Genomic DNA, 12,532 nt, shown 5'->3' on the forward strand with positions numbered 1-12,532 from the left:
GCGCGCGCCGCGCCTCCCGGCCCGACCCCGCCGCCCGGCCCCGCGCCCGCCATGGAGCCCGCAGCCCCCCGCCGCCGCCACACGCTGCAGCGCGGCTACCTGCTGACGCGGGAGCCGCACCTCAACAAGGTAAGCCCGCGGGGGCCGGGCAGGTGCCGCGCGCGGGTCCTGCGACACGGCCTCGCCGCTCCGCCGTCGCCTCCCCCGACGGTTCCCGGGGGCGGCCATGGCCGCGGGGCCTGGTGCGGGCAGCACGGAGGGGCCCCGGCCGGTCTGTGCCCGAGGGGACTGCAGGGCGGTGCCGGCGGCCGTACACGTGCACCGGCGCCCCGGTTCGATCTGCAGAGGAGAGGTGTGACCTGTTTATCGCACTTTGTGGCCGTTCATCTCCAAAATTGGGAGCCGGCCAGAGCTAGTGTCCCCGGCATGGAGGGAGCGCCTCGGTGCTGGGCCGCCCCGACTGCCCGCTCCGGCTGCGCACAGTGTGACCGTGATGCGGGCGGCTGAGCACCGGCGAGGCCCTGCTGGTCCGGCCTGGATGGCAGTGTGCCCGGTGCTCCGCACCACCTGGAGACCCGGGACCTCTTGGTTTCTGGGGTGACACGGTTATGAGTCTGGGAATGCGGGTCGGCTCTGCCTTGGACGCTTTGTGTGGCCTGGTAGAAGAGTCCTGTCCTGGACATGGGACCGTGGGTGAAAGCTTTCCTTTCTTGTTTCTTTTCTTTTTTTTCAACTGGCTTTCTGGAGGTTAAAAAGACTTGTTCAGACCTGTCCTCTTTTCACGCTGTCCAGACGCCCCTTTCCCTCCACAGGCAGTGTGGTGGGACCACCCAGGGTCTGAGATGAAAACACCTCGGTGTCTGTCACTTTGCCTCTAGATACTAAGCGGCACACTGTCGCGTCCCAACCGGTTGTCTCTGGATTGTGCCGGTTGTGTGTATCTGTGAGCTTTTCACCTTTCCCATTTGTCCAGTACACCGAACATGCCATCAGTCAGTGCAGAGATCCGTGGAGTCATTTTGGTCCCTTTTCATTAAGACCCAGACCTGGCTCTTTCCCCCTGGTGCGCTGCTGGTGGCTTGCTCAGACTGTGTCTGGCTTAAAGATTTGTGATTTATTTAATACATTAGAGTTAGTGTGAGCTCTTTTTTATTTTGTGGAGATGGTCATCTTTTTTTTTGCAGTTTTGGCCAGGGTCAGGCTTGAACCCACCACCCTGGGCTTATGGGGCCGGCGCCCTACTCCTTGAGTCACAGGTGCCGCCCAGAGATGGTCATCTTTTACAAATTGATCATTGATCATTTAGTATTTTTTGTCATACAGCCTTATGGAATTTAAAATAGTTCCTAATTATTTTTTTCTTCAAAATAAATTTAATTGCTAGTTTGTTTCCCCCCTTTTGTTATTCTGCGGGTTGGGGGCCTATTTTTGGCAGAACAAAGGTAAGACTTGATGTGACAGGACAATTGATGACTTTCACGTGTTACCTGCCTGCTGTAATTTATGACCAAATTATGGTTTGACACTTAAGGACCATGTGAGTTGTATAACTTGTTTGATTTTCTGTAAGTCCAGGGCGAGTGTTAAGATGTTAGAGGCCCTAAGTGATTCTGTATTGTAAGTAGCTGAGAGATGAAAAGGGGAGAAAGAATTAAATAGGCTGAATTTGGGACACCTGGGAATTGAGGTGGGAGACAGGTGAGGGAGCAGCTGCTGTGTTGAGTGGGTGCTCAGCACGGGCGGTCTCTAAGCAAGAGTGATTATGCAGGGGTCCTCAAACTTTTTAAACAGGGGCCAGTTCACTGTCCCTCAGACCGCTGGAGGGCTGGACTGCGGGCCCCAGGACAAGTTAGCTGCTAAGCAGGACAGGCAGCAGCGGCAAAAACACCTGGCGGGCCGGGTAAATATCATCTGTGGGCCTCAGTTTGAGGACGCCTGGATTATGCCTTGACTACGTGCGCATCAAGGATATCAAAATCCTTTTGATTCCTGTTCACCTATAAGGATTAGTTCCCACTTCAGAATAATAATCACAAAGGTTAATAAGAAAAAGTATAGCACTAATATCTTAAAAATATGTTTTTGAATTTATAATTGAACTTTGTTTTCTGTATTATATCAAATTGGATTCAAAATCTAGATAATCCACTTTGGGTCAATAGTTGGAAATTTTACTCCTCTTACTCAGTTTGGGACAGGTGAATGGTGCCCCATGGAAGTAACAGAATTCCTGTTGTGTTGACATCAGGGCCATGGGGCCTTCTTGAGCTGCCCTGTGCTGTAGCCCTGCCATGTTTGCTGGCATCTCCAAGGAGGCACCAGTGATGGAATTTTCCTGTAATGGCCCAGCCTGTTAACTGGCTGTGTGAAGTCTTCATCAACCACATTAACACAGACCTTGATAACCTCACGTTTGGGTAACTGCACCACAGTTTTTCTTTTCTTTTTTTTTTTTTTTGACACAGAGTCTCAATGTTGTCCTGGTGTCACAGCTCACAGCAACCTTAGACTCTTGGGCTTAAGCGCTTCTCTTGCCTCAGCCTCCCAAGTAGCTGGGACCACAGGCACCGGCCACAATGTCCAGCTTTTTTTGCAGTTGTCATTGTTTAGTAGGCCTGGGCCAGGTTCAAGCCCACCAGTCCAACTGGTATATGTGGCTGGTGCCTTAACTGCTGAGCTATAGGTGCTGAGCCAGTTTTTCTGGTTTTGTTTCCATTATTACAGTTTATCCTACATATAGGCATGAAAGAAGTATCTTCATGAATTAGCATTTTCTTTATGCTACCCTTCTGTTCTCCAAGTATGTGTTTATAATATGTTGTTTTTCCTGTTATGTTGAATGTAAAATTAATGTCAGTTGGGTTTACTATCTTCTCTAAATTTATCTTAATTCCCCAGTGCAGCCTTCCTCTTAAAGTATATTGGCTGAATCTCTTACTTAATTCTTTCTTGTGTGTAATTCCTACAAGGAAAATGTCATTAGTTGATTTAATAATGATCTCTAGGGAAGCCTTTTCTAGTTATCTTACTGAACACCTCTGTTTTCCTGTATTTATTTATGTCATGTCATTTACTAAATTGTAATTTTTTGTATTCATTTTAATTTTCATGGGGAAGAATCGTATTTAGTGTAATATTTCTTAGTAGACATAAGTAAATGTTTACTTAATGAATAAGATATTTTTATTTATTGTTTTTAAACACCAGTTGGCTTTGGAAGCATGTAGCTTTTAAAAAGATAGTTTGGGCATTATCCTAAGACATTTATCCTCTTTAATGTAATTTTAGAAAGGAGATTCACATTGCAGTATAAAGCTTCGTTGACTCCCTAAGCCATTATATTGTATACTGGACTATTATAAGGTGAAATTTGGTTTAAGCTTGACAGTCCTATGAAATGTCTTTTTTGTTTGTTTTGTTTTTGAGACAGAATCTCACTTTGTCACCCTTGGTAAGAGTGTGGTGGCATCACAGCTCACAGCAACCTCAAACTCTTGGGTTCAAGCGAATCTCTTTCCTCAGCCTCCCAAGTAGCTGGGACCATAGGCACCTGCCACAACGCCTGGCTATTTTTAGAGATGGAGAGTCTCATTCTTACTCAGGCTGGTCTCTCTTGCTCAGCCTGTGAGCTCAGGCAGTCCACCCACCTCAGCCTCCCAGAGTGCTGGGATTACAGGTGTGAGCCACCACGCCAGGCCCAGACCCATGAAATTTTAAGTACTTGCTGGATAACCTAAAGGTGGTGCTTAATCTTGGTAAAATCAGGTTTAACAGTTGATGTGCTAGGAATTGAAAACTTTTTTAAAAAACCTAAGATAAAAACAGTCTTCCTATATAATAATTCATGTATGATTCTAAATTGTAATATTTGCTTATACTCAAACATGCCTAAATCTCAAAGGATTTTATCAAAGCAATGGGGGAACTGCTTCTGGGTCACACTACGAAATTCAGTATTTTTCTGTACATAACTCAAACTACTTTTGAGATGATCATCTTTGCCTGTTTTATATGTATGTGTCTAATTCAATGTTTCGTGTTTTTTATTTTTAGGTATACTTTCTGAGTTAGAAAAATTTGAAATACAATTTATCTAAGTAATTTTCATGTGACTAATAATACTGTTTCATAAATCACTCTTCAAAATTAAAATATTCCACACAGTAAAAATCATGTTTATTTTTTACTTTTCATTTATTAGTTCGCTTGATTTCTTCATGCAATGGTAGAAAAGACTAATTGATAGTTCTATCACAATTAACTTGTGCTTACATGGTTTCCATATCTTTAAGATTAAATAATAACATGACCTATAAGTACATCTCCAGGACACCACTGCTCAGTATTTTAGATGGTTTGATTCAGTTTAAGTTAGAGGTGGTGCTTTATCAAAGTTAAGTTTGGTCAGAATTATACTTTTAAGTCAGAAATGCATTTCTGGAGAAGTACTTTTGTAACTGCTTTCCGCATGCCCAAACCTAGCTGTATGTGTCCTGAAGAAAGAGAAATAAGTCTTGAGGCTGTGAAAGAAAAGACCCTTAAATCTCTTTATCCTCAATGTAAACTATACTAGAATGAATTATTTAGAAGTTTTCACCCGCCACAGTGCTCTGGAGTTGCTTCAGCAACGTAAGAAACTGATTCATTATTTAACAGGGCATCGCATGATGTGAAGGCCGTGGTTACAGAGGCGTGGGCCGTGTGTCTCCATTCCCATCCCTCTGCTGCGGCTGCAGCAACAGTGGTGGGACAGGATGTCACAACAACAAAATGACGTGTGCTGTGACAAGTACAAGGACGAACTTGATATGATCGCTCCGCTCCTGGTGACATGGGGTGAGGAGACGCTGGAGGGGAATGGGCTGCAGAGTCCTCATTTCTGCGCTCTTTGGAAGCTGCAGGTGTAAAGTAATGGACATTCTAAAACTTTGTGCCTCCAAGAAATGAGCCTAAGTGCCTGTTCTGCCAGCTGCAGTGGTGACACAGCACCTGACAACGGGCCTGTGCTGTACCATCCCAGGGCAGAGTGAGAAGCAGGAGCGGGCTGAGCTCTCTGTGTTGTGAAAAGATTATCTCTGACAAGGACAGACTCCTTTCTGCAATAAAGACATTAATCCAGCTGAGCCCTAATTACCTAATCACCTCTTAAAGTCTCCACACGTCTGGATACTGCCGCATTGAAGAATAAGTTTCCAATATACAAATTTTGGGAGACACATTCAAACCACAGCAGGAAGTCAAGTACTGAAAGGCTGAATGACGTTCTCTGAAAACATAGGCATATAACCCGGAATGTAACTGAAAGCTTTTATACTGATACACAAACCCTAGACCTAAAACCAGTGTTTTTGTTTTTTTAAATAAGTAGGTAATAGTTAAGTGAAAACATCTGCAAAAGTACTTTCCTGTCCATGGTTATATTATGGGTACCCCTGCAGACCCAGAAGCTGGAGGAATTCTAAAATTTCATAACAGTATTATAGTTAGACCCCTTAAGCTTATAGTATGTTAAAGTATGTTTTAATTGCCTGTTCAGAGCTGTAAGATGTCCACTTAATAAGTCAAGGAGAAAAGTCGTGGGATAACGCCAACCTTCCGACATCCTGACCTGGGACTTCCATCCTCCAGGATTGTGAGAAAGTAAATTTCTGTGCAAGCCTCCCATCTGTGTGCTTGGCCTTGGCAGCCCTAGCAAACTATACCCTATGTCGTGGAAGCAGAATTTCATGGTATTTTCCCTTGTTGTGTTCAGTGAACCCCAGTAATATCCTATTTCAGTTTTTAAAGGTAATGTTGGTTGGGGTTCACTAGAGAATTACAATCCACAGCTTAAAAGGATTCTGCTGTATGATTGTATTGAGTCATGAGTGCTTTCACATGCCTGGGAAGGTTAGATAGCGGGTGTGTGTGGGTGTGTGTGGGTGTGTGTGTGCGCGCGCGTGCACGCGCGTGCACCTGCCTTAGTGTCCCATGTGGGGCTCTAGTTTCCCCTGGCTTCTTTGTTTTTCCCCCTACATGTCAGAATTGAGGTATCTTAGGCTAGGCGTGGTGGCTCACACCTGTAGTCTCAGCTACTTGGGAGGCTAAGGCAGGAGGATCTCTTGAGCCCAAGAGTTTGAGGTTGCTGTGAGCTGTGATGCCACTGCATTCTTTCCAACGTGACAAAGTGAGACTCTGTCTCAAAAAAAAAAAAATGGAGGCATCTTTTAAATCAATAAAACTATGAGAACGTTGTTACTGTTACTAGGTATAATGCTGATGGGTCTGGAGAACTAGCAAAGCACTGTCCTTACCTGTACACTCAGAGCTATAACTAAGTGGATATGTGGTTAGTGAGCATCTTTTTGTAGGTCTCCAAAATTTTTACTGATTCAAGATGTTGTATATAACATGACAGAATCATGACCAAACGTATTGGTCATTTATATTTATATATATATCAATATATCTCCAAAATTTTTACTGATTCAAGATGTTGTATATAACATGACAGAATCATGACCAAACGTATTGGTCATTTATATTTATATTTATATATATATCAATAAATATAAATGGTAATAACTTGACAGAATCATGACCAAATGTATTGGTCATTTATATTTATATTTATATATATATATCAATAAATATAAATGAGAATAACACACTTATTAAAAATACTTTCAGATTGTCTCACAAAGCATAATGAAACTGCTGCATGTAAGAGAGAAATGTTACAGAAAGGCTAAAAATAAAAATGTGGAGAGATATAAACAAGAAATTGGAGTTATGATCTTCACATCAGAAAATACAAAGGGAATGTCAGAAACATTAAAAAGACAACTCCTTATGAAAATGTTGGAAGGTACAGTTTTGAGTGAAGTTATTAAAGTTGTGAATATCTGTGTACCAAGTAAAGTAGCTGCCATGTCCGTTGGAAAGGCAAAGGCACTGTGGTAGATTTTAAGTGTTTCCCCAGAATTGATAAGTGTATGAGGTCGTGAGAATGTTCATTAGCTTGATTGGGTCATTTCAAAACGTACACGTACTTCAAAACAACATGATGTACACAATACTATATATACTTTTAATTTATCAATTTAAAAAAACTTTTAAAAAGACAGTATGGGACATGCAAGGAAAAATAAGACACTCCAATAACAGAAGACTTTATAACTCTCAGTGCGGGATACACCAAAGGGGTAAAACGGTTTCCATACAGCAGTTTCTTCCTCAAATTTCTCAGGAAATTTCTTTTGCCAAATCATGAGGAAATTAAGAGGATCAAATATGAAAATGGGATATAAGTAGCATTATAATCCTCCTTTGAGAATTAATGAATTCTCAGTCTGGGGCATTTACACTTAGTGTAACTATTATGTTACATGCTATTTACACGATTTACACTTAAAAATGTAATTGTCACATTTGGGTTTCTGTCATTTTAGTAGGTGTCTGGGCTCTCTGGGTGTCATTCTTTTATTTCTTTTTTCCCCACCTCATTATTTATTGTTAGGCTCTTTTTATTATTCCATTTGAATTTTCTTAGGTTTTTTTGAGACAGAGTCTTACCTTGTCACCTTGGGTAGAGTGCTGTGGCATCACAGCTCACAGCAACCTCAAACTCTTGGGCTTAAGTGAGCCTCTCACCTTGTCTTCTTGAGTATCTGGGACTACAGGCACCTGTCACAACGCCAGGCTATTTTATTTTTCTTAGAGATGAGGTCTTGCCCTGGCCCAGGCTGGTCTTGAAGCTGTGATCTCAGGCAGTATGCCCGCCTTGGCCTCCCAAGTGCTGGGATTACAGGTGTGAACCGCTGCGCCCAGCTTTATTTGACAGTATCTCTTTAGATAGCCTTTCAAAAAAATCTTTTAGTACTTTCTGTGGTGATTATAGCATACATACTGAACTCTTCACAGTCTGCTTTCACATTTTACTACTTAAGCTGAAATGTACTATCATTTAGGTCTTGTTATTTTCCTCAGTTTTTGTTAGTTTATGTATCATACCCCCTTACATTTACACATGTAATAATGCAACGTAATGTTTACAGCTTTTACTATTAGCTGTTACACATATTTTAAAGAGTATAGGAGGGAAAAGGGTAATCTGTTTTTTTTTTACTATATACCAGGTATTTTTTACTAAATTTTTACTATATACCAGGTATTTTTTACTAAATACCAGGTATTTACTATTTCTGTTACGCTTCTTTCATTCCTGATGTTCCATCCACATTTCCTTCCAGCTAAAGAATTTCCTTAATATTTCTTTTAGAGCAGGATTGCTGGAGACCAGGTTCCTTAGTTCTCCTTCCTCTGAATATGTCTTTATTTTACCTTTATTTCTGAAGGGTATTTTCCGTGGTTATGGAATTCTGAGCGGACAGTTATTTTAAGACCTTGTTTTATTTTTTGACACAGTCTCAATATGTTGCCCTTGGTAGAGTGCTGTGGTGTCACAGCTCACAGCAACCTCAAATTCATAGGCTTAAGCGATTCTCTTGCTTCAACCTCCCAAGCAGCTGGGACTACACATGCCTGCCGCAACACTTGGCTATTGGCTATTTTTTTTGTTGCAGTTGTTTAGCTGGCCTGGGCTGGGTTCGAACCCGCCACCCTTGGTGTATGTGGCTGGTGCCATAATCACTGTGCTGTGGGCGCTGAGCCTATGTTAAGACTTTAAAATGCCATTCCCCTTCCTCCTGTCCTTGTTTTGGATGAGAGAGTGGGTAGGAATGTTACACTGGTTTGTGCTGTACTCATGGGACCTGGAGTATAATAGGTATTCTGTGAAAGTCTCTTGAATGAAGGGAGCCTTGATATCCGACTAGAGACATTGCTTTCAAGACTCTGGGGAGGAAAGAGGGTTTCCAACATAGGAGGGGGGCAGGGGGCCAAGGGTGCAACCCAGGTGTAGCTGGGAGAGGTAAGTGGGGAGCCTGCCGGGACCCCACAAAGGGAATCCGCAAAGCAGAGGGAAGAAGGTAAAGGAAACCAGTACCGGGGAGGATCAAACCCAGAGAGGCTGGAGCCCAGGGAGGTGTAGGGCCCCTCTCCCCCCAACCCTCCCTCGTGAGCAGCAGGCCTCTGAGCTTCCTGGGAGCTTTTCCACCCCCCAGGCCCAAGCACTGAGCAAACAGAACAGAGGCGAAGCTGCAGGGTCCCAGGGCTCGGACACTGCAGGGTTCCCTCCAAGGACAGTGACCAGGAGGCTGACAGAGTTCTCCCACTCAGACTGTCACCCCTGCCTCCTCCCCACCTACTGCAGCCAGAGAGAAGCTTGAGTGGGATTTGGGCAGTGGCCCCCTCCCCAGCTGAAACAGGGTCCCACTCTAGGTCGGGGCCCTTGCCTTCTCCTTGAGGTCCTTTAGGGGACCTGAGTGCCTATCTGGAAGCCCCTGCCCACCAGCCTTTAGTGGAGACACAACCAGCAGGTCAGATGTGTAGGCCGGACTCGGTGTCCCCTGGACTTGAGCGGGTTACTGGGGGACATAGGGTGGGGAGTGAGGGCTGGACTCTGGGGTGAGAGCCCCACATGTGTGGAACTGACAGGGGAATAAATATTATGAGGGGCAGAGACATGGTGATCTGGGAGAGCACCCATTCCACATCCCACCTAGGAAAGCCACACTGTGGGATCAGAGCAGTCCCCCAGAGGGAACATGCTCCCCCAGGGTGCCATAGCAACCAGCCCTTCAGGCCCCTGCCCCATGAGCAGCCCCCCTTGTCTATAGAGCTGGCCTGGAGTTTCCTCTCAGCACTCCCCCACCCCTTGTGGCTGGTAAACAGCCTCTGAGCACTCCCAGGCTTTGCAGATTGTCCAGAGCCACAACCTGACTAGGTGCTGCCTGGTTCCTCCACCTGAATCTGCTTCGGTGGGGAGATCACCCAACCTCCTGGGAGCAACAAGGCCCTCCCAAAGGGCACTGGACACTCACATGTTCCACCCAAGGGACCAGAGCTTTCCATGGGCACAATTGACATCTTAGTACTTGTCTGTTTCCTACAAGCAAAACCACTGACAGAGAGAGGAACTCTACAGCTCACCACAGCATGTTCCAACTCAGTCGAACCAGAGTGGCTGCTGCTTACTTAGAAGTACCACCTGCCATCAGAGAGTAGGTAGGGGCCCAGTACAAGTCACACTGCAGACAGCATGTATTGGTGCATGGTCTGTTAGGAGAGAAACAGAAGTTAACCTGCAGCTTGATCTGTGAGGCGTCTACCTCTTCCACTATAGAACACTGTGCTGACTAGGGAGCTGCTCAGAGTCTGTGCAGAGACATTCCACCAGACAGCAGGTGCAGCAGAGCCCTGCTGCCTGCCAGTCCCAGGCTTTGGCAACTATCAACTCCTGATTGATCTGGTGCACAGAGCCAGGTCCACTCTTGACCCAGCCATCCTGCAGTGACCTTAGAATCACTCTGCCAGGCCAGGGAGGGAATAGATGCTCCCTGCGTTGAGCCCTGTGATGGGAGCTGAGCACACCTCCTCCCTGGCATAGAAAAGGAGCAGAAGGGAGCCTCAGTTGCCGCAGGCACCACTTGGGAACCCTTGGGCAACAGCCTCAGTGTGGGTCCTAGATGTCAAGGGAGAACCTTAGCTGACCAGCAGCTCTGGCCCACCTACATGAAACTTGGGCCACTGAGAGAGAGAAACCCCTGCCCGTGTAACTTGGCATCCTCAGGCCCCACGCTCGTGGAGCAGCTCTCCATGTGGGTAGCTCTGCCCCTGAAATCCCCAGAGCAGCTCTGAGCTCTCACTGTGCCTGAGTCTGAGGCTCTGCACCTGTGGCTCTAGGGCCTACACTAGGGCTACATCTCTACCCTCAAGACTCCAGAGTTGTGGCTGGATCCCACAGCCCCACTCCTGAGTGCTCACTACTACCACTGGGCTGGCAGGACCACGCTGGAGTCCAACATTTCACTCAGGACCCCTTGCCCAGCAGCTATCACTCGTGGTTCTTGGTTCAAGAGAGTCCCCAGCAAAGGAGAACGGGTGCCCCTCACCCCCCCTCCCCCACTATAACCCAGAGCTGAGAGAAGAAGAGATAGATAAGAAAAAAACCAGCAAAAGAACCCCAGCAACATGAAGAAACAAAATAGTTTGACAACCCCAAGAGAACACAGTGGAGCTATGATAGTGCAGGCCACGCACAGGGAAATTGCCAAAATGGCAGAAATGAAATTTGGAGAATAAAAGAAAAAGGTAAAGACCAACAAAAATAAGCTAAAAATTCAAAGACATGGATAAGAAAAAGGGAAGAAGTCATTAGAGAGCTGGGCCACATATGAAGGGATATAATAGAACTCAAAAAAAAAGTGTCATTCAGAGAATTTCCAAATGCAATTAAAACATAACTGGCTTAAGCAAGGAGAGAGAATCTCAGAGATGGAATACAAGGCTCTTGAGATAACCCAGTCATTGAAAGAGGCAGAGAAGAATATAAAAAAGTCTGAGCAGTCACTGAGAGATGAGTCTGTGAAGCAAAGCAGAATCCAAGTTATAAGTCTCCCTGAGAGTGAAGAAGAAAGAGCTGAAAGCATGGAAAGTCTGTTGGAGGAAATTATTAGGAGAACTTCCTGGGCATCCCCAGAAGTTCAGACACACAGATACAAGATGGACATTGAACGCAAGGAAGAGTCATAGCAAATAGGCCATCTCCAAGACACAGAGCAGTCAACCTGCCAGAGTCCACGTGAAGGAGGTCCTGTAGACAGCCAGACAAAGGCATCAATGACCGACCCACAGAGGGGAGCCCCCGTCAGGGGACTGCAGACCTTGCAGTCTGTTAAACAACAACAACAAAAATTAATAAATAATGGAGTTAAGCCAAACTCTAAATGAAATAGACCTAACAGACATTTACAGAACATTCTACCCCAAACTACAGAATACACATTTCTCAGCAGCACCTGGGACATTCTCCAAGTCACTTTTTAGATCACAAAACTGATCTCAACAAATTCAAAATAAATCAATATAATACCATATACTTTCTGTTGGTGCTGCTGTGGCACCCCGTCACTGCGTAAATAAAAACAGCCAGGACATGGATTGAAGGCACATGCCTGTAAGAGGTGGGCTTCCGATAGGTACAAGGAGAGCCCCAAGTAACCTCTGTGGTGGCCTTTTATTGATGCATTATACAACGGGTGTGAGGGGCCGTGTACTAGGATCCTGTGCTTAATGGTCACTACGAGCTCTTTCCCCATGGGCTCAATTCCCAGCCTGTTGCACCACAAATGCCCAAAGTATAACACCTGCTTCCTAAGGAGCAACTGATCTTATCTCACTAATGTATGCAGTTGCTTGGGGGCTTGTCTTCTCGTAGCAAAACATCTCCAGGCCGGCTAGGAATTGTCCTGCTCCCAGCACCTCCCTCAAGAACTGGTGTCCGCTTCTACAAGCCTGGTGTTCAAGTCTCCTACAACCTTCCCTGACCACAGTGGAATAAAACTAGAAATCAATCAAAAGTGAAACACTGGGGTCAGTGCCTGTGGCTCAAGCAGCTAAGGCACCAGCCACATACACCTAGGCTGGCAGG

General features: G+C 45.3%; 1 protein-coding gene and 1 long non-coding RNA gene across 3 annotated transcripts in view; one reads left to right on the forward strand and one right to left on the reverse strand.

The window, feature by feature from the left end:
- LOC111721940 overlaps positions 1–470 on the reverse strand; it is a 3,842-nt gene extending 3,372 nt beyond the window's left edge. Inside the window, exon 1 of one of the 2 annotated variants that reach the window (XR_002770920.1) lies at positions 121–470. This is a non-coding gene — a long non-coding RNA (uncharacterized LOC111721940). Of the gene's footprint in view, positions 1–99 lie in introns of both variants that reach the window. The other variant, XR_002770919.1, reaches the window with a different exon arrangement.
- The window catches only part of ME1 (malic enzyme 1), a 161,719-nt gene continuing 149,238 nt past the window's right edge, over positions 52–12,532 (forward strand). The window contains exon 1 of the mRNA XM_003801301.3: positions 52–129. Within this exon, the coding sequence (XP_003801349.1) occupies positions 52–129 (78 nt within the window). The remainder of the gene's footprint in view (positions 130–12,532) is intronic.

This window comes from Otolemur garnettii, unplaced genomic scaffold, assembly GCF_000181295.1.
Source record: "Otolemur garnettii isolate 467f Iridium unplaced genomic scaffold, OtoGar3 scaffold00205, whole genome shotgun sequence".
Taxonomy (NCBI): domain Eukaryota; kingdom Metazoa; phylum Chordata; class Mammalia; order Primates; family Galagidae; genus Otolemur; species Otolemur garnettii.